The sequence below is a fragment of the Podarcis raffonei genome, chromosome Z, assembly GCF_027172205.1.
Source record: "Podarcis raffonei isolate rPodRaf1 chromosome Z, rPodRaf1.pri, whole genome shotgun sequence".
NCBI lineage: Eukaryota > Metazoa > Chordata > Lepidosauria > Squamata > Lacertidae > Podarcis > Podarcis raffonei.
In genome coordinates, this window is record NC_070621.1 from 29562159 (window position 1) to 29581833 (window position 19675).

The window sequence follows — 19675 nt, forward strand, 5'->3', positions numbered from 1 at the left end:
CCCACAGTTAAGTGGAAAATGCTTTAAAAGTTGGGATCTCAATGCATGGCAAATTAATTCGCTGTGGAGTTTCAGGCTTATGAAAAGTGTTTAAATTCACTGTGTCATTGAGTACTGCATGCCTGTGTGGAAATAAATTGTTGCCATTTGATCCACACACATTTCACTCACACAGCTCCAAAATCCTCTCTCTTCTTCTTTCACTGGAATAGCAATGACATCTTTTAGCTGTGTACCTTTTAGCTTTTTTTTTAAAAAAAGCAAGCATGTATATGCTGCATTCAATCTGAAGATTGAATGCAGCATATACATGCTTGCAAATACTTGTAAGCCACATGCATTAGTGGGCTGGGGTTGGCTCCAGCTCCCTGTTGAGCACAATTTCCCTGGCATGCAGTCGTACCTTGGCTCCCAAACGCCTTGGGAGTCAAATGTTCTGGCTCTTGAACGATCAAAAACTGGAAGGGAGTGTTCCGGTTTTTGAACCTTCTTTTGGAAGCCAAACATCCAGCAGGGCTTCCATGGCTTCTGATTGGCCTGAAGGAGCTTCCTGCAGCCAATCAGAAGCCAAGCTTTGGAAGTCGAACGTTTTGGAAGTCGAATGGACTTCCAGAACAGATTCTGTTTGACTTCTGAAGTACGACTGTATGATTCTGTGTAAAGTGGCCCTTCTAGTTGGTTGACTTTTAAAAGCAGAAAATAAATAGGTGTTCACTTGGGAACACTTAATGCAATGGCAGTAAAGTCTTCTTCGTCTCTTACTTGTGCAAAGGCCTCTCATGTGTAGACAGAGAAGCTGTGCTACAAGGATCCCACACCAGCACCATAAAACCAAGGTGTGTGTGTGGGGAGGGACCAAAACACCTTTCTTCTTCAGTCAGGGTCAACTCTACTATTAGCAAACTGTTAGTTATTTAATTCCATTGCCAGTGGGGAGTGGCAAGGAGAGGCCTTTATGGAATCTTTTGCTTTAGGGAGATTTGCTTTCGTATTGGTCTGTTTTCCTTGGAGCAGGAGATTTTGAGCCGATGCGTTTTTTGCCCACAGGAGCCCCAGACTTAATTTTGTTTCTGAGTAATTTGGTTCGTGGAAGAGCCATTGCTCAGTACTGGAGCATCTGCCTGCCTGGAACCCTGAATAGGAGAATTCCACACAGCAACATCTTGGACTCCCAACATTTTGTTGCAGGTTCCATTTTCTCTATTTTTATGAGAGAAATTGGTTGCAATATGTGCAGGTGACAGCATGCAGCTCTTTTTCGGACAGAATGTCAGTTACCTTGATGCAGATTGAAAGTTCAGAGTATACACACATGGGTGTGCTTTAATGCCTTAGCTGCTTGGTAGACCCAAGTCATCAGCTTTTCATAGCTCTCTCCTTAGTGCCCTGTGAAATGAACACCAGTCATGAAATGATGCTGATCTGTGTCTTAAAATAGAACCCCTTCTCTTCATTCTCCACTCCCTGCTCCTCTCTCTCTCTCTCTCTCTCTCTCTCTCTCTCTCTCTGCCTCCCTTCCTCTCCCTCTCCCCAAAACAAGAACATTATCTTCCTCCTTTGCTGGGTTTTGAGCTGCCCACCCCCTCCTGCTTTGTCTTTCTATCATGAAGATCAAAATAGCTGCCTTTTTAGCAGGGATCATCGGAGTCCTTGGGGTCCTTCTCTTTCTTGTAGCCTTTGGGACAGATTATTGGCTCCTGGCGACGGAGACGTGCGGAGGATTCATACCTGAGAACGGCACCTATCACACTGAGGAGGTAAACCTGGCGAAATAGTTTGTGAAGAACCTTCTGTAGCTTTAATGCACCATTACCAGGGGAAAAGAGAATGCTCTTGGAAAGGAGAGGAAAATGAGATTGAGAGTTTTGATCTCAAATAAGAAACTCTCGTGCATGCTCTCTCTTCACCTGACATATTCAGATTAAATTAATTCTTAAACAACCAGACTATCATCAGTGACTGTCATCTGCAAAGAAAATACAATGTTTTCCTTAGAATTATGTGCCCCCCCCCACTTACATGCAGATCTAATGGATGAATTAGTGCAGTAAAACCCATATAATGACTCGGCTAATGTTTATTTAACCTGGTGTCACCCCTGCTAAAAAACAAGGACATATTGTAGCCAATATTATACTCCAGTTCTGGTAACTGGCTAAGCCTAAGGTCCTATTCACCCTTACCTGGGAGTAATCTGATTGTACATACTGGGCCTTACTTTCAAAGTAAATATGCATAATATTAGAGGGCAAAAAGCAGCCAGGCTTGTAAAATTCTGGCCAAATAGCAAACCTTGACTGTGTGAATGTAGGAAATGTCCTTGGGGATTCTCTCAACTCCATCCATTGTGTCTCCAGTTTCTTTCACATGTTACTCACTTTCCCAAGTGGAGGAAGAAGCAGGGGAGAGGTCCAGTTCAAAACATGCTTTTATCCAGTGTATTTGTTCCAACTGCTGGAATGAGATATTATTAACCCCACACCCAGATTCTTTTAAAACATTGGCTGGGATCCAAAGAACCAGGCTGCTTGTTCTGTGCCCACCAACCAGACTTTTAAGGCTTATGTTTTCCTATGGTTTCCCCCACCTCTCCTTCTGCATGACAATCCCCTTTTGAAACTGAAGGACCTTCAGAAACAGTTTGACTTTGTGACAAGGCTTAGGGAAATGGACTGCTGCTTAAAAAAATGAGAAAACAGCACTCACACACCTGCAAAACACACTGTGAATGTTTCCAGTTCTTGGGTGTACATAAAGTAGTCATTTGGGTTTTGGAGAATGATGTCCAAAAGTTGCGTTTAAATTAATAAACAACAACACATTGGCTAGCTATTATGCTCTGTCTTTGTATATATAAGCAGTGATTGGTATATTAGGGATTCAAGCTCAATTTTAACACTATCTGCCTATTAATACCGTGTTTAAAAATATAACCTATCTAACAAGAGTTGTTGTGATGATAAAATGAAGTGGGCAGTACCCCATACAGTATCTCACAAGAAAAGTGGGATACAAATGTAAATTAATAAATGCTTCTGTGCTAAATGGAATGCAATAATTTTCATAGAACTCCTGGAATTTCATTTTTAAAAAATAGGTTGGGACGGGAAATTGGACAAAAGGAATTCTTACGTTTCACCATGAAGGTTTCTTTTGGCGGTGCTGGTTCTTTGGTGAAGACTACAAGGAGACCATATGGAACTTCTGGTTTAGTGAGTACAAGTGGAATCGGCAACACAGTGTTGCAGTATATAGTAGCTACCTAACAAGAGTGCTTCTGTTGAGGTTGTAGCCAAGAAGGCATTGATTTTCATCCTGCCCTGTATTAATCACATGTGTCACTGTTTCCATTCCACTGCAGTTCACCTTCCACCAAAAATGACATTATTCAACTCACAGTCCACTGTGGCAAAATTATGTAACATACATTGTGATTACATTGTTCTACTCCATTCATTTCACTGCAGAGGAAGCTTAGTACAAATGGTGGGAGAGCTGTAATCAATTATGTGTCATTTGCGGACTGAAAGCAGCAGTCGTATTTGTCGGATTGGTTTGCCATCCAGCCAACAGCTTTGGTTTAAGCATAGTAACCTTGAGACTGCATTATTGAACTGCATTCTATGTGGGGCTGCCCTTGTGCCTGGTCTGGAAGCTCCAGCTGGTGTAGAACACAATAGTTGGTCTGCTGATGGGGGCAGGTGACTGATAGCATCTGCTAAGACACCTGCACTGGCTGCCCATATGCAACCAGCCAGGTTCAAGGCTTTTGTGTTGATATACAAAGCACTGAATAACTTGGACAAAGCATACTTTGAGCCCTTGAGCCCTTATATCCAGGTTTAATCACCAAGAAAGCTGTTGTCCCCCATGTAACAGAAGCCTGACTGGCCTCAGCTGCAAGTTGGACATTGAGTGTCAATGGTCACATGCTGTGGACCAGTCTTCCAGCAGGGATTATTAGGCAGTCACCCTCACATCTGTCTTTCAGGTGCCTCTTGAAGTCTTTTTAATTACAGCAGGCCATTGCAGATGTTTTAATTAGCCAATTGCTTTTATTTGAATTGCTTTTAACTGTGTGTTTTTTATTTTATTATGATTCCCTGACCTGATAGTTTATGGTTTGGGAGTAGATAAATATGTTTAATAAATAAGCATGATAGTTATCTAGGACTTTTGTGTATGCTCTTCCACATTCCTGATTCTAGAAACTCACCAGCATTTTATTCTGACTTCTGATCCCAAGCATATTTACTTGGAAGCAGACCTCACTTGGCCCCACAATGCCAAGTATGTGTGCACAGAACTGCCAACTGAGTCTTCTAATAGCCTTCCTTATATTGTACTTCTAGCGTTCATCGATAAAGTATAGATAGTTCTGGATTGCCACGTTAATGTAATAATGGAGGCCATCCAAGCCTAATTATTATAATACGTTGTATAACATGATATTACCTTAAGTCAAATGATCAAATTAAACATCACTTGAAGCCCATTCCCATAGCGCAAGATATTCTTGATAACCAGGAGATCTTTTATTACTTTTTGTGTCTGCATTAATGAGACCGATCGCAGCAAATTCATTTTGCCGCTTTTTGCAGATGCAATAATTAATGCAGTTGAAATTTCATTAGTCACTTAGCACGAACGAATGTCCATTTATTATAAAGTGCCCCCCATTTTGTGGGAAGCATTTTTAAGTAAAGTGGATAATCATTAATTAATTTGTTGAACATTCATCCTATTACCGTTCATCATGATAAGCCTTGGTGACATTAATATTGATGGGACACCTCTGTAGTAATGGCCCCTCTACTTCCTCGGAAGTATGCCATCCTTAGGCACTGCAGCACTCAAAAATGGTAACTATTCCTAGGTCAATTCCCAGGCAATGCAGGATGAATTCAATCAATAGGTGAAGTGCTACCTGAAAGTGGTGGTGGGGAGATAATAGATTATGATAGCTTCTACCACATCAAGCTTAGAACAAAGTAGGAAATGCAACAAAGGTCACACCCACGCAATACACATTTAACACACATTTAAAGTATATAAAGGACCCCTGACCATTAGGTCCAGTCGTGGCCGACTCTGGGGTTGCGGTGCTCATCTCGCTTTATTGGCCGAGGCAGCCGGCATACAGCTTCCGGGTCATGTGGCCAGCATGACTAAGCCACTTCTGGCGAACCAGAGCAGCGCACGGAAACACCGTTTACCTTCCCGCTGGAGCGGTACCTATTTATCTACTTGCACTTTGACGTGCTTTCAAACTGCTAGGTTGGCAGGAGCAGGGACCGAGCAACGGGAGCTCACCCTGTCGTGGGGATTCGAATCGCCAACCTTCTGATCGGCAAGTCCTAGGCTCTGTGGTTTAACCCACAGCTTCTCCCAAAGAATCCTGAGCACTGTAGTTTGTTAAGGGTGCTGGTAGTTGTAGCTCTGTGAGGGGGAAAACTATATTTCCTAAGATTCTATGAGGGAAGCTATATGCTTTAAATGTGCATTGAATGTGCTTTAAATGCTTGGTGTGGATGTGGCCCAAAGGTGTAGTGTGGAATGCATCTGCTTGGGGTTGAGGACCCTCCTTTCCATTCCCACTTCCCCCTGATTTTCTATCTCCTCCCATCAGTCAGTATTCTGATGGGATACTGAACATGCTCAACCCTCATTGGGTTGCTTGGGAATCTCCCATGCTGTGCCTCCCCTAAAGATTTTTTGTACTTTTGTAAAAACGGAGATTTTCCCAAGCTTGTTGCTACCCTCTACTTGCGTGTGGATGGTGCCATGTTGGCGGCAATGAGACAAACAGCCTTGACATTGTAAACAGAGAGAATAATGATTTCCTAAAGAAACAGCCATGTAAATATATATATAGTAATGAGGATTTTCATTGGGATTTCTTCCCACTAAATAGTGCCATTCACCACTCAGAGAGATACTATTGACAAAAACTCAACCACCCTTGCAGTTACTTTTGTGTTAATGTCAGACAGATAGAATCTGATATTTCCATTGTGCAGTGATGTTAGACTACGTGTTTGCGTAGCTGGTTGTACAATGGACAGTAGAAAAGAATAAGTTCTACAGTGTCTAGCCCCCAAAAATGCATTTTTTTGTTTACTTGCCGAAGATCCAGGACAAACTGCCACCTTCCGGAAATTCCCCCTGGACATCACTTCCACCTTTGAAATCCTGGTAATGTCTGGGAAATCCCGGATGTACGGCAGCCCTAATTAAAAGCAAGACAGCTCCTGCCTGCAGGCTTACAATCTAAAAAACAAACAAAAAGCCTCACAAGGGGAAAGGGCAGAGTGGGTAGGAAATAAGCAAACATGGGACCAATTCTTAAACAGTTGCTCTGATAACTGCCAGCTTGCATATTTTAGATGTTCTTGCATTACAGATGCATGATTAGAACCCTTGTAGACCTGATTACCGTGGCTGTTAAACCACAGAGGCAGCAGACAACTGTCCTGTTTTCTATTTTTTTCTTCCAGCGAGTCAAGCACATCCAAAACATTGCATGCATGGCTACCTGTTTCCTATGCCTATTGCACTTGGACCTCATCCTCACCCCTCCTACGATGCAACTGCAGGTATGCACATGTTAAATTTAACCCCATAGACTGAATGTCTACTGTTATCCTAGCACCTCAGGTACAGTGGTTAAGAATGGTGGACTTGTAATCTGGTGAACCGGGTTCGCTTCCCTGCTCCTCCACATGCAGCTGCTGGGTGACCTTGGGCCAGTCACACTTCTCTGAAGTCTCTCAACCTCACTCACCTCACAGAGTGTTTGTTGTGGGGGAGGAAGGGAAAGGAGATTGTTAGCCGCTTTGAGGGGAGTGAAAGGCGGGATATCAAGTCCAAACTCCTCCTCCTCCCCTTCTTCTATTGCATGTATAGACCCAACTTGACTTCTAAGTAAACAGGGAAGGGCTATAGTAGCACAGGGGTAAAGCACATGTTTTGCATGGAAAAGGTTCAAAGCCCCTTATCTCAAAGAAATGGCTGAGAAAGATTCCTGTGTGAAACCCTGAATTGTTGATTCATTGTTCTGCTGGGAAGAGGGCTTAACCTTTTGCCTTTGCACTGTAGTCCTAATGAGCAATGGAACACCAGTCTTATATTGAGTCAGATTATTGGCTCATATCTCAATATTGCCTACACTGACTGGTAGCATGGTAGCATCTGTCTAGTGTTGGGACATTCCCAGCCTTACCTGGAGATGGAGAGGACTGATCCAGGGACTTTCTGCAATCAAAGTAGATGCTTTTACTACTGAGCTACAGCAGAGGTAGCCAACACAGTGCCTTCCAGATGTTGCTGGACTACAGTTCACATTATCCCCAGCCAACATAGCAAGTTGTTAAGGATGATGGGAATTGTAGTCCAACATCACCTGTAGGGTGCCATGGACTCTGGCTGTGGCCCTTTCTCTGCATACCATGGTTGCAATTGTAATCTTCTCCTCCACCCCCCCATGAAATATGATCATACATTTATCATGTTTGTAAACATAGAAGGGACATGGCTATTCATCACGTGTTCTGTGTATAACATGATACCTACCACATGATGCACCCTGGTCATGCTTGCGAGTTAGGGTGCAGAGATCAGCTGAGTCCATTGCAGCAACTCCACAAAACTGACAAGAACCTGATTCTCAATTACTGATGATAATCCTGGGATTTGTTTCATTCTCTCTCCCCCTTCCCTCCCGACTTTCCCCAAATTGTTTGCTGGAGAAACTTGGAACAAATTGGTTTGCTACAAGCCTCTCCTGAAAGGAGATCCGATTATGTGAGTTTACTCAGCGTTCCCCTCTACTTTCTTCTTTCCGATTGCGCAGTGTACAGGGGCTTCTGGACAGCGTTCATTGTGCTGGCTGTCACCGCCAGCCTTGTAGGAGGATTTCTCTTGGTGTGTGGTGTGCCTTTTGTCAGTGCACGGTTCTATAAAGTAGGAGGCGGATTCTTCATCACGGCTGGTAAGCTGCCAATTCATGATAATTGGATATATGGGTGTCTGGGATGCTGAGGCTAATTCCCACTTGGTGTAGCCTGTGTGTGTGTGCGCATGCGCATGCGCATAAGAGAGAAAGAGAGAGATTGAGAATGAATTTGAATGTGTGCAAAAATTTTTTAAAAAATCACATGGGTGTTCTCATAATAAATTACACAGTATTTCATAAAGAGAAAGGTGCATGTATTGATCACTGGTTAGTTTCTCTTTCCTTCTTTCTGGCACAGTAGTTGGAGTGTTGGATTTCATAGAATCACAGAATTGTAGAATTGAAAGGGACCCTGAGGATCATCTAGTCCAATCCCCTGCAATGTAGCTGTCCCAAAGGGGGATCGAACCGGCATCCTTGGCATTATCAGTATGTTCTATCCAACTGAGCTACCCAGGATTTGGATCCTGAGACCCAGATTTGAATCCCAGCAGGTCCACAAAACTCACCGAGTCCGCTAATTCCTCCTTCTTGTTTGTGGGTGTGTGGTGCTACCTTCGCTGTATAAGGGCCACCAGCACTCAGAGAACGAAGGTCATTATGACGTTGTTATGAGTTTTGAGTCGGGTGGAGAATAGGCTGTATGCTGAGGCCCTTCTAACCCCTGGATCCAACAAGTGTTAAAATACCGGTATAAGCCATGCTAGATTCCCAATGCGGTGATTGTCTGGGTAATGGTCCATTAAGGGGAACAAAGGAAATGAGCTGTGTGTGAGACAAACACACAGATAGAAAGACAAAGCCAGAATTGAGAGAAACTGAAATTGACAGATTTGGTTATTCCTACTTCTGAATAATTGAGGTGACATCCATCTATCGCTGTTCATTGCTGTTAATAGATGTGGCCTTCATACATCATTGGACTACAGTTTCCATCATTTTTGACAATTGACTATGCAGGCTGGGGTTGATAGGGGTTGGAGTCCAATGACAGATGCAACTAGAGCCCCTCTCCCACCAGCCCCAGCCTGCATTGTTAATGGTCAGGAATGATGGGAATTGTAGTTCAACAACATTGGGAGGGCCACAGGTCCCACAGTGCTGATTCCTCATTCCTTTTTAAGGCATCTAAGGTAGTAGACACCACTACATTTAGTGTTCGGATGTTGCAATAAGTTAATTATACACTGTGTGAAAAGTACTTTATTTTGTCTGTTCCAAACCTCTAGCCAATCCATTTCATCTGGAGACTCTTGAATTTTATACACTTATATTTGATTCTCCACATAATGCATATGTGATTTATACCCTGCTCCTTCAATAAAATTCCCAGGGCAGCTAAACATAACTTCCAATCCAATAAAACAAATGTACAAAGTACAATTAATACATCTAGTAAATAATTTAATCCAAACTGGTTCTTATGATTGTTCCAGTAATATTATTATATTACTATTATTAATTATATTATTTAATTATATTATTAATTATTATATTATATTAAATAATAATAATAATAATAATAATAATAATAATAATAATAATAATAATATTTTATTTATATCCCGCCCTCCCCAGCCGAAGCCGGGCTCAGGGCGGCTAGCAACAATAAAACAATACAAAAGTACAACACAAACAACACTCTAAAATAATTCATTATAAAATTAATTAATTAATTAAATTAATTAAATTAATTAGTCAAAGGTCTTCGTACGAGATAATCTGGACCATCATCTGAATCTCTGAATAGAGTTCTGTAATGTTTATCTACACTGGCTGCTGCTTCTGTTGTTATTGTGTATCCTCTGTTAGTCATACTCAGAGCGGATCGATTGAAATTAATGAACGTGGCTAATCCAGGGGACGTTAATTTCAGTGGCTCAACTCTGAGTGGATTTGTAGCTGGATACACACCCAATAATAATTCAATGTATGAATTGCTTGACAAATAAGGAGTCTCAAGGTGACTTACAAATTTAAAGACATAAAACATCATAAAAAGAGGAAAACAAAAACGAATTACAACAGAAGTTATAAAATAAACTATAAAATAAACTGAGTGGGGGGTTATTGGGTTGTTTTTGTTTTTACTTTTATTTTGTGTTTGTGCATTGTGACTTTATGCTGTAACTACCCTGAGACCTGCGGGTATAGGGCGGTATACAAATTTAATAAATAATAATAACTAATAAAATAAGCAGCAGCAAAAGCTCTGACAGCACGATACACAATCAATGAACTGCAAAATCATTTTATACACCATCCACTCTAAGAATAAAATAAGAATCCATTGCCATCTTATAACATTCAATAACATCAACAGTATTTCTTTCACAGCCTTAGGATTTGGAATGACAACAGAAGGGGGAAACTGTCATTGTCATCTGATATGGATGGCAGATCATCCTTAATTAACTTACGTGTCCTGGAGATCTTTCCTTCGAGAAAAGTGAAAGTGATTGTAATTTATAGGGAGGGGGAATTTGCCTTGGGATTAAGTTCTGAGGTAGGAAATGCGGATTCTGCCTACACCCTAAAGTAGAGACTTTCTCTGCTCCTAAATAATAATCTGATTGATTGATTGAAAATACTTCATCCTCCAGTTGCCACCCTATTTGCATTTTTTGGGGGGGAATTAGGACAGGAAAATTCATGGTGGTGGTGGGAACAAAATCCACTAGCACTATCAGATAAACTTTCAAATACACACTAGCCATCTTTCTTTTTTACATAGAAGACCCTGTCATGACAGTGTTTCAGGACTGAGGTCACCAACATACTACCTTTAAGCCCTCAGACTTGCCAAGGCCCCTACCCCCTAATTCTGATTTTGGGAGGGGGGTGTTGCCTGAGGTTTTGGTCTTTGTTTTGTTTTGAGTTAGGTATAGGTTGCTTATTACAGATAGGAATTCTGAGCACTGCCACTATTATAATGTGCCTGTGACAGTTCCTAAAATTTTCAAGTGTGTCCGCAGGCCACAAATGCTTGGGGACCACTGATGAAGGGTGTTTTTAGGTGTTTTTTTTTTTAAAAAAAGTAAACTTAGTGTTGTTGCCCCTAGTTGCTCCACTCACCAACCTTGCAATGTAATGTTAGAATGAACTTGTTAAGTGCTATTGAGGCTTTTTATGTCTCCTGTGCCTTCTCAGCTTTTGGCCTGTTTTATTGTGGTTCACTGTGGTAGCTGAATTACCACCGAACAGCTTCTTTATCATGTAGTGACCGTGTGTGACAATAGACTCTAGAAGGCTATTGGAAGTTTCTTGCAAGTGGTCTCTCTTTTTATGCATTTAACACCGCAATTGTAAACGCACCTGAAAGTTGGAGGCATCCATCTGCCCTAAGAGACAATGGAGTACACACCTCTAGAGGTGAAGTCTAATGGCTGCATTAGCAGCACCTAAGTGTCCTCCCTGGGGTGCAAGCCTGGACAGTGTTTATAAAGGTCCTGGGCTTCCCAGACCACAAGATTCCCCTCTCAGCCTCGCGGATGTGGAGCAAAGGAAAGCAGAGCAACACAATTGTCACCAGCTGGGCTGCAGAAGTTGCTGGGAGGAGGTGTACGAGGCACCATCCAACCATTTCAGGGACTTCACTCCAGATTTGGGTAGGGTTACTCTTTAGCCTATTCTTCTTCTGAGGATATCCTGCAAGCCAGCAGAGGTTTAGGATCAGACCTGAAGTGTATGTCTGCATATGGTGATCAGGAAATGACCCTGTGTTATACCTCTAGAGATGAGGAAATCCACCAATGTTAGTTTCTCTCAGTTTCTCATTTTTTCCCAATCTTAAATACAGTTCTCCACATCTTCACATCATTTTGTGTGCTTAAAAAAAGCAACCCACCAGCATTTTAGTGCAATTTTTTCACTTAATGTACGCTATGAAAGCAATCTTGCCTAATATACACATTTTTCTAAAGCACTTCCCCTTAATATAATGCACTTTATTGTATGTTACTTTTGCATTAGGTAGGTTCACAAATAAATGCAAACTGAATCATATTTCTTCCCTATCCCTAAATGTCCCCCAGTGACTAAAACATGGGCAAGGTATAGGGATTTCAAAGCCAGAAGAAGGGGAATGTGTCTTGAAACCTAGCAGGATCTCAGGTTCAAAGTGACAGAAGTTGGTAGGACTGCATGCTGTGCCAGCAGAGACCTTTTTCAATTACAAACTGGGCTTCAGTAGGGAAAGATTTGATCATCTCATTATATTCTTTCTTTCTAAGAATGGCAGGCAATTATTGACCGTGTTTTAGAGCATCTGCCTGGTAACCTGCCAGCTACCTTAACAAAATCTTTCTAGGTGGTTTTTTCCGGAGGCACCCTTTCAAAATGAACCAGCTCATCTACACTTGTAGGCTGAGAAGATTATTCAGCAGATGGACCTGGAAGCTTTTTGATATTTATTGCTATCTTCTCATGGAGACCTTTATCCCTACCAAGCTACTGGCTGTGTTGCCAACTGCTTTATCAGATAATGAAACACATTTTCTGTGAGAACTGCTTTGCCATGAGGTGTTCTTAACCATGTTTGACATGTGACAGTTAACTTGAGAGAGGCTTTCTTTGCAAATTCATGTAACAGTTTCCAGTGGGGTAGCCTTGCAGCAGCAAAAACCAACCAAGTATACTTTAAAGACTAACAGATTTATTGGATTAGAGCTGGAATTTAGGCCATGAATATGTATGTCATATCACAGGGGTGGGAAAACTCAAATGTGGTCCTTCAAATCTCCCCAGTTGGCCCCCGCAACTCTTCCTGGGCCACACCCCTCATTGACCCTGCTTCACACAGAGAATGTTTGCTCTGGGTGGAATGCATACTTTAACTACAGTATTTCCTCTCTCTCGGAGACTAGAGAGGGGTGTGTGAGTGTGTGTCGAAACTAGCCTACTGTACACAGACAAAACTTATAACAATTGCTCCATCAACCTTCACATCTAGTCCTGCCCAGAACTGGCAAGTGGCCCTTGGAAGATTGCTCAGAAGGCAAAGCAGCCCTCAGGGTGAAAAAGATCCCCCTCACCTGCTTAAATCCCCGCTTCTACACAATACTATGGATGGAGCATGAGTCCTGCCCTCTTTTCCACCTGGACACTCTACATGCACCTGAAAGACCTCCTATCATATGAAAGGATCAAAAATAATACTGCCAATATCAGAATTCCTTTACGCAAATCTATGGTGCAGCAACACTTGGAATACTCTGAACATTCTCCATCAGAATAGATATACTGGAGCTAGCAAGGGTGCAGAAAAGGGCAGCCAAAATAATCAAGAGCCTGGAGACACTCCCCAGGGTGGGTGTGGATTGGACAGATTCATGGTGGCTAAGGCTATTAAGTCATGATGATGCCTATGTTCTAATGCCACTGTTAGAAGCCACATGCCTCTGAAAACCAATTAATGGGAACCATTAATTAATGGAAATCAGTAACAGCAACGTGAGGAGAGTTGCCATTGCAGTCATATTCTGCTGGTGGACTTCCCATAGTCATCTGATTGGCTGCCGTAGAACAAGATGCTGGACCAGATAGACCTTTGACTTGATCTAGTTGTATCTGATGAGTGTAACAAGTGGCCTGGCTTACAGGGATTCTTCCCAGTCCTTGATGGAGTTCCATCAGACCTTTTAAAGAAAGAAAATAATAGAGAGAAGGAAGGTGGGGGAGATAGCCAACACTTTATATTACAAATTGTTCTCTCAAAGTTAATAGTTCCATATTGTGGCTGCTATAAGCTGCTCATATATCATATGCATTTGCACTTATGAATTGCCAAGAAAGATATCAGCATCTCATTATTTTTTCTTAGTTTTTTGGATGTTTTTGCTAGGCAAGGAGGTGAGAAAAAGGGAGGGCTTGAAAGTTCACTTTCCCTGTAATTAGCAAATTATAGACAGGCTTCGGAAGTTCTAAAGAGAGTCTGGAGTTCATCCACTTGTCTCTACAATTAGCCAACAAGGTTTCACAATGCTATGAAGCGAGAAAGGATGGCACAGAGTTTAGTGAACAATTTACTTGAAATTAAGTTGCTACCATCCTTTGACGGAGAAGGAGGAGTTAGGAAGGCTTGCAGTCAGCCCCATGACAATTGTTGCAAGAATTTAAAGGCGAAAGGTGTCATAGCACGGTTCAACGCCCTTGCAATTAGCCCCTCCCCAGAAGATACCATAGACCTAAATCAACATTGAAATGGAAACTCTCAATTAATCGCAGGCCCTAATGCATGGAGGCAGAGAGCGTTTAAAGAAAGGAAGGGATCAGTTCTGTCAATATATGCAGCCAGCCAATGCCACAAAGCAAAGCTGAACAAATGCATACAATTGTGCTATGAGTAAAACTAAAGACTAGATCAGTCCCAACACAGGATTCCAGGAGCTGTTATCTGGCCTTGAAACCAAAGGTGCCTTCAAAAATGTGTGTGTGTGTGAGTGTGTGTGTGTGTGTGTGTGAGTGTGTGTGTGTGTGTGTGTGAGAGAGAGAGAGAGAGAGAGAGAGAGAGAGAGGGCGGGGGGCTGCTTCCCATCCTTCATATTCTGCTCATTCCCACTATACCTTACTTCTGCCAATGCAAACATCTCCCACCAGTCCTACCCCATGGAAATAAGCAATTAGAGCAGGGGCGTCTAATCTTTTATTTTGGCTTAAGAGCCCCATCAAGAATTGGCAAACCCTTCAAGGGCCACATTATGCTAGTTGTGGGCAAGGCCAAAGTGGACAAGGGCCATTTCCTTGCATGTGTTCATGCACACACTCACCACATATGCAGCACACATACAGACCTCTCACATACCAGCATTTTAATGCAAATATCCCCTGGTATGCAAGTTTCCTTAATATATACATTTTTGCAAGCAATTCCCCCTTAGATGATATGCATTTTTGCATATTATTTCCCTCTCAGATAATGCATTTTCTCCTAATAGACACCTTTTGGCACACATTATTTGGTTAGAGAACTGCACTGCAGAGAAGCGCAAATTTTGAAGGATAAAAGCATTTTGGTTAGCATATTTTTTTCATGAAATTTGAATTAAAGAGTTAAAGAGTTTTGTTTTAAAATGCAAACTGAACTGAATGTATCTCCCATCCCTATGTACCTTCAGTTCCTCGGTACCCATCTCCTATGTGGCAAACCTGCCCTTTTAGGCCACCCTGAACTTTCCACCTTATGAGGAAGAGACAGCACAAAACAATATATATATTTAAAGTTTTTATAAACTTTTGCACTTGTTTGGATTGTATAAAAATATTACCCTCCCTGTGTCCTGATCTGGAGAAGTCCAGTAAATAAACAGTCTTTCCCCAAACATTGGAAGAGGGTATGTAACATAATCACTGTGAAGTGTATCTTGGAAATCTGAAACCAATGGCTAAGAAACAAGTTCAGCAACATGCGGAGAGTGATAATGGCACCTCATGCAAATCTAGGAATTCGTGACTTTTGCAGCTCAAGAGAATAGAAACAAGGTAATCTTTTATGCAATTTGGTCTCACTTCCTAGAATTATATCAATAGCTTTGCATAGCATGCATAAAACATGTGACAAAACATTGAAACAGATCCTCCCTCCTAAAAGCTTGCTGCTGAAATCCTGTAACTTTCCATACCACAGATGTTCCAGGGGATTGCTTTGTTTCTTTGTCTTGATTTTGTTGTGCTATAGAGCAATATTGCCCCTCCAGACACCAATAATGTGGTAACATCAGGGAAGCATTGTAGAACAAACTAATAGTGCAGAATGGTGTGTGGATGGTCTAGCATAGGTCCACCACTGATGCATGATTACTGCACCAATGACATGTTGCAGAATACAACCGCAACCCTGCCCTCACAAAACACCTGTCTTCAGGGGCCCTGTTTGTAAGCTACTTTGGGATTCATTCGAGTAGGAAGTGCCATAGAAACACCAATCAAACCAACCAAGCCTCTCTCTTCTTCTCCTCTCTCAGGTGCTTTATTTGCCCTGCTCATATTCATGTTTGCAATGTGGAAGGAATTTGCTGCCGATCTCCCGAAGTACATACTTCTAGAAAGAAGCGAAAGATGCCTCAACGATATTCCTGTGAACGTTTATTATGGGTGGTCATTCATGTTTGCAGCGGCGGGAGTCCCCTTAGTGTTTATTTCTGGAATCCTTTTCTACCTTGTCGGTTACAGTATCCCAAAGGAGCTGGAATAAGGAAGGGCTGGGCCTCTGTGGGAGATGTGCAGGAGGGGAATGATCTGATGCTATCTTGGCATTGGGGAAAGCGTTTGTAGAAATATTTGTGTCATTTAAGTGTTTGATGGCAAAGCACTCTAAAACAATGGTGGTGGATCACTTTAGCACAGAGGTAGGGAACCTCAGGCCCGGCGACCAAATGTCTGGACCTCGGGACACCCTTCACAGCCACAGCTCCTTCACTAGCTCTTCTTAGCACCCTTCTTGTGTGCTTTTGTGCCTGGCTGGAAAGTGTCTATGAATTCTGATAATGCCTCTTGCTTGTGTTACGGAGGATAAAGGTGTGTGTGTGTGTGTGTGTGTGTGTGTGTGTGTTTAGAAACTAGCCTACTGGACAAAGGTAAAGTTTATATTTGTTGCTTTGCCCACTTTTGCAACTGGCTCCACCTGCCACTGGCATGTGGTTCCTAGAAGGTTGTCCATTGTGGTCCTTGGACAGAAATAGGTTCTCCACCTCTGCCTTAGTGGGAAATATGTCATTTGCTGCCTCGTAGGGCATGTCATTTTTGGGGGTGAAACTTAATTTTTGAAAATTTCTTCAGCAAGGGGTCCTATATATATATATATATATATATTATTTTGGGTGTGAGGAATTCAAACATGCCATTATTTTTGTGACTGGACAACATTTAGCTTGGTAAATCCAGGTTTGATTAAAAAAAACTTCTTGGAAAACCAAAGAATTTTAATTTCTGAAAATGTGGGCAATGCTATAAAAAAGTTAGTTTCTCTGCACAAAGCATATCCAACTAAGCATACAACATTACCTTGTACTCATACAGCAATATTAGAAAGTAATGACATCAGTTCATAAGAAATTTAAACAGCAAGTTTCATCAAGTCTTGCTTGCCTTCGTCCTTGGCCACCAGCCACTTCTTGGCCTCTGATGTAGCCCTGCTGCCTCTGTGACTTGTTGCACACACCTCTCTATAGACTGAGCATAACAGGGCCATTGTGGAACTTTCATGGGCTCAGCAATAAACTTATTCACTGCCATCGTAGTAAGATGACATGTCAAAGGAGGTTCATATACCACATCAGACAAATTGATCAGCTCAAACAGGGACAAAGCACTGGGGTTCATGGAAGGCATCTTCCTCAGACATACAAAAGGTTCTCTCAGTGCCCCTCAAGTCAACAATCTTTTGGATACCAGTTCTCCTCTTCTCACTGTCATCTGAGTTCAAGGGTGTCTGGATTATTATTTTGCTGAATGCATACCATGCTGAGCACTGAATCGTTGTCAAAGCCTGTTTGCTGTTGTTAACCATATTGAATGGCTCTCTGGATCAATATCAAGAAGGTCCAGATCCATTTCATGTATTTCTATCATTATGGCCTGTGTGATCTAATACCCATACACTTGATCAGTAGAGAGATTAGTTACAATATTGTCACTCAGTGAAGTAAGAGGCTCTCCAATTGAGAGTTTGGTGACTGAAGGACTACTGTATTTTTCCGTCTATAAGACACCTCCATGTATAAGATGCTCCCTATTTTGGAGGACTCAAATTTAAGAAAATGGAGGGAGATGGCCCCGTGTATACCCCCCCTAATTTTTGACATTATTTTTAAGGGAAAAAACCAAGTCTTCTACACAGAAAAATATGGCAATTTCACGTTATGTAGCAGTGTCTAGCATCTTGCCAATGTCAACTGATCACTTGCTGTTAGACAGGATCTTTCCATCCAGTGCTATGATCAAGTGTTGCAGGGGGAACTCGTTGATGTGGAGGGCATAAATCAACCAGATCAACTGTTATGGACTGGCTGGATCGAGAGAAGTGGTGGGAGGCACCAACTGGGGAACACCCAAAGGAACCCCCAAGGAAAGAAGGTTCAGAGCCAGGGGATTAGTGGTGGGATGACAATGAGTGGTCAGAAGGTGAAGAGGGAGAAGTCTGGGAGAAGGAGGTGTTGGAAGCTGAAGAGGTAGCAGGATTTATTTAGTGAGAAGGAAGTGTCTGGTAGAGAGCAGTCCAGAACCAGAGGCAGCGATGAGTCAGGCTTGTGAGAAAGCCAAGCTGTCTCCCCCTCCCCATGTCTTCCAGAACCAGAAGAGGCTGGGCAAAGGGAGACAAAACATTGGAATCTCAGATTGCTTGGGAAGGACCTGGCAGAGGAAGAGACTTCGAGATCTGTGGGACAGTGGGGGCCTTCAGTCCTCGCAACAGCCTCATTGGGGCAAGATCTCCTCTAGGCCTGACCTCCTGAGCTGTTTTGTTTCTTTGAATAAAGAGAATTAACTTCACTGACACCATGTGAGTTATTGCGGACGTCCTCCTGAAACCTACCCTGACTTCAGCTTACAACCAAGCTTGACCTCTACTTGATTCATGGTACCATCCTCCCAGCCAGTGTTAACTTTTGTAGAATCACCTGCAGTGGCTTGCAGGCTCTGATCAATGCCGTTCTTCTTTAGGAAATCTACAAGATTATTAGTTTGTTTTTCCCTCTTTGAGCTTTTGTCTGGAGTGAAGTGGTAGAGATATCTTCCATCAGGCTCACTGCACACTGAATAATGCTTTCCTGTGATGATGTGGAACTGCTTTCAGCATAACTTTAGTTGTATCTTCACAGCTGTCAAAGAAGATGCAGTCAATATCACCTTCTGAAAAAGACTGTCAAATTCTTCAACCAGGGATTTCATAACCTTTTATTGGCCCCTCTTGACTTTATTGTGATCAACGGTAAGTCTCTGGTCTTCTCCAGTGATCAAGCCAGCATCCATAAAGGCAGCAGTGGTGATGGCAGCTGTAGCACACAGGCCGACTCCATATCCAATGCTCTGCATAGCAACATTGTGTACTTCTGATGTTTTGTACTCTTTTTATTAGAAGTGGAAGGTGTACTTGATTTTTTTGCAACTGGGTCAGCAAAATGCAGTGCAGAGGAAAAAAATTACACTTGCAATTGAGGATGTCAAAAAGCTTGTCGAGTTTTGAAGTGAAAGCCTCTTTGACATCTAGCATTTCTCTACCAAGAGATATGTTTTTGGCTTGCTCCCAGGTCTCTTGAATCTTCTTTAAGACTGTGACTCGTGAATCTACAATGGGGGTGGCAAAAGAACTGTTTGCTTGTTCCCACTTTAGGGCGAATGTCTTTTGCAAGACTGGCTGCTGGGTAGTTTCTGACATCCCCATCACTTTGTTCTCTTAGCAGTAGCCCGTATGTCATGACGCCTTGCAGAGTTGGGAGTTCAGAGGGCAACAACTCTCTGCCAGTTCCAATTAGGTTGCTCATATGCACGAACGTCCCCAGTCTTGTTCTCTGTTTAGAAGTCATTGTAGGTCAATTCCCAATGGTTGGGATGGTAGTAGTAGCAGCACTGATGGACAAGTAATATAACTGCAAGTACTTAGCAATCATTTTTAATTATTTTCAGGCAATTTTCCACACATTTCCCCCCACAATATTTTTTTAATAAGGCAAGTTTAAAATTATTAGAAATGCAAAAAACACACACACGTCAGTATTGTTATGTAGT

The 19675-nt window shown here is 42.2% G+C and overlaps 1 protein-coding gene across 1 annotated transcript; it reads left to right on the forward strand.

Annotated features, from left to right (window-relative positions):
* The first annotated feature begins 1492 nt into the window (after positions 1-1492).
* On the forward strand, positions 1493-16730 carry LOC128406690 (transmembrane protein 182-like). Its single transcript, XM_053374256.1, has 5 exons — positions 1493-1757; positions 3098-3212; positions 6498-6596; positions 7853-7990; positions 15916-16730. Exons 1-5 carry the CDS (start codon positions 1605-1607, stop codon positions 16143-16145), a joined length of 735 nt encoding a protein of 244 aa, XP_053230231.1. The 5' UTR covers positions 1493-1604; the 3' UTR covers positions 16146-16730.
* Positions 16731-19675: the final 2945 nt, after the last annotated feature.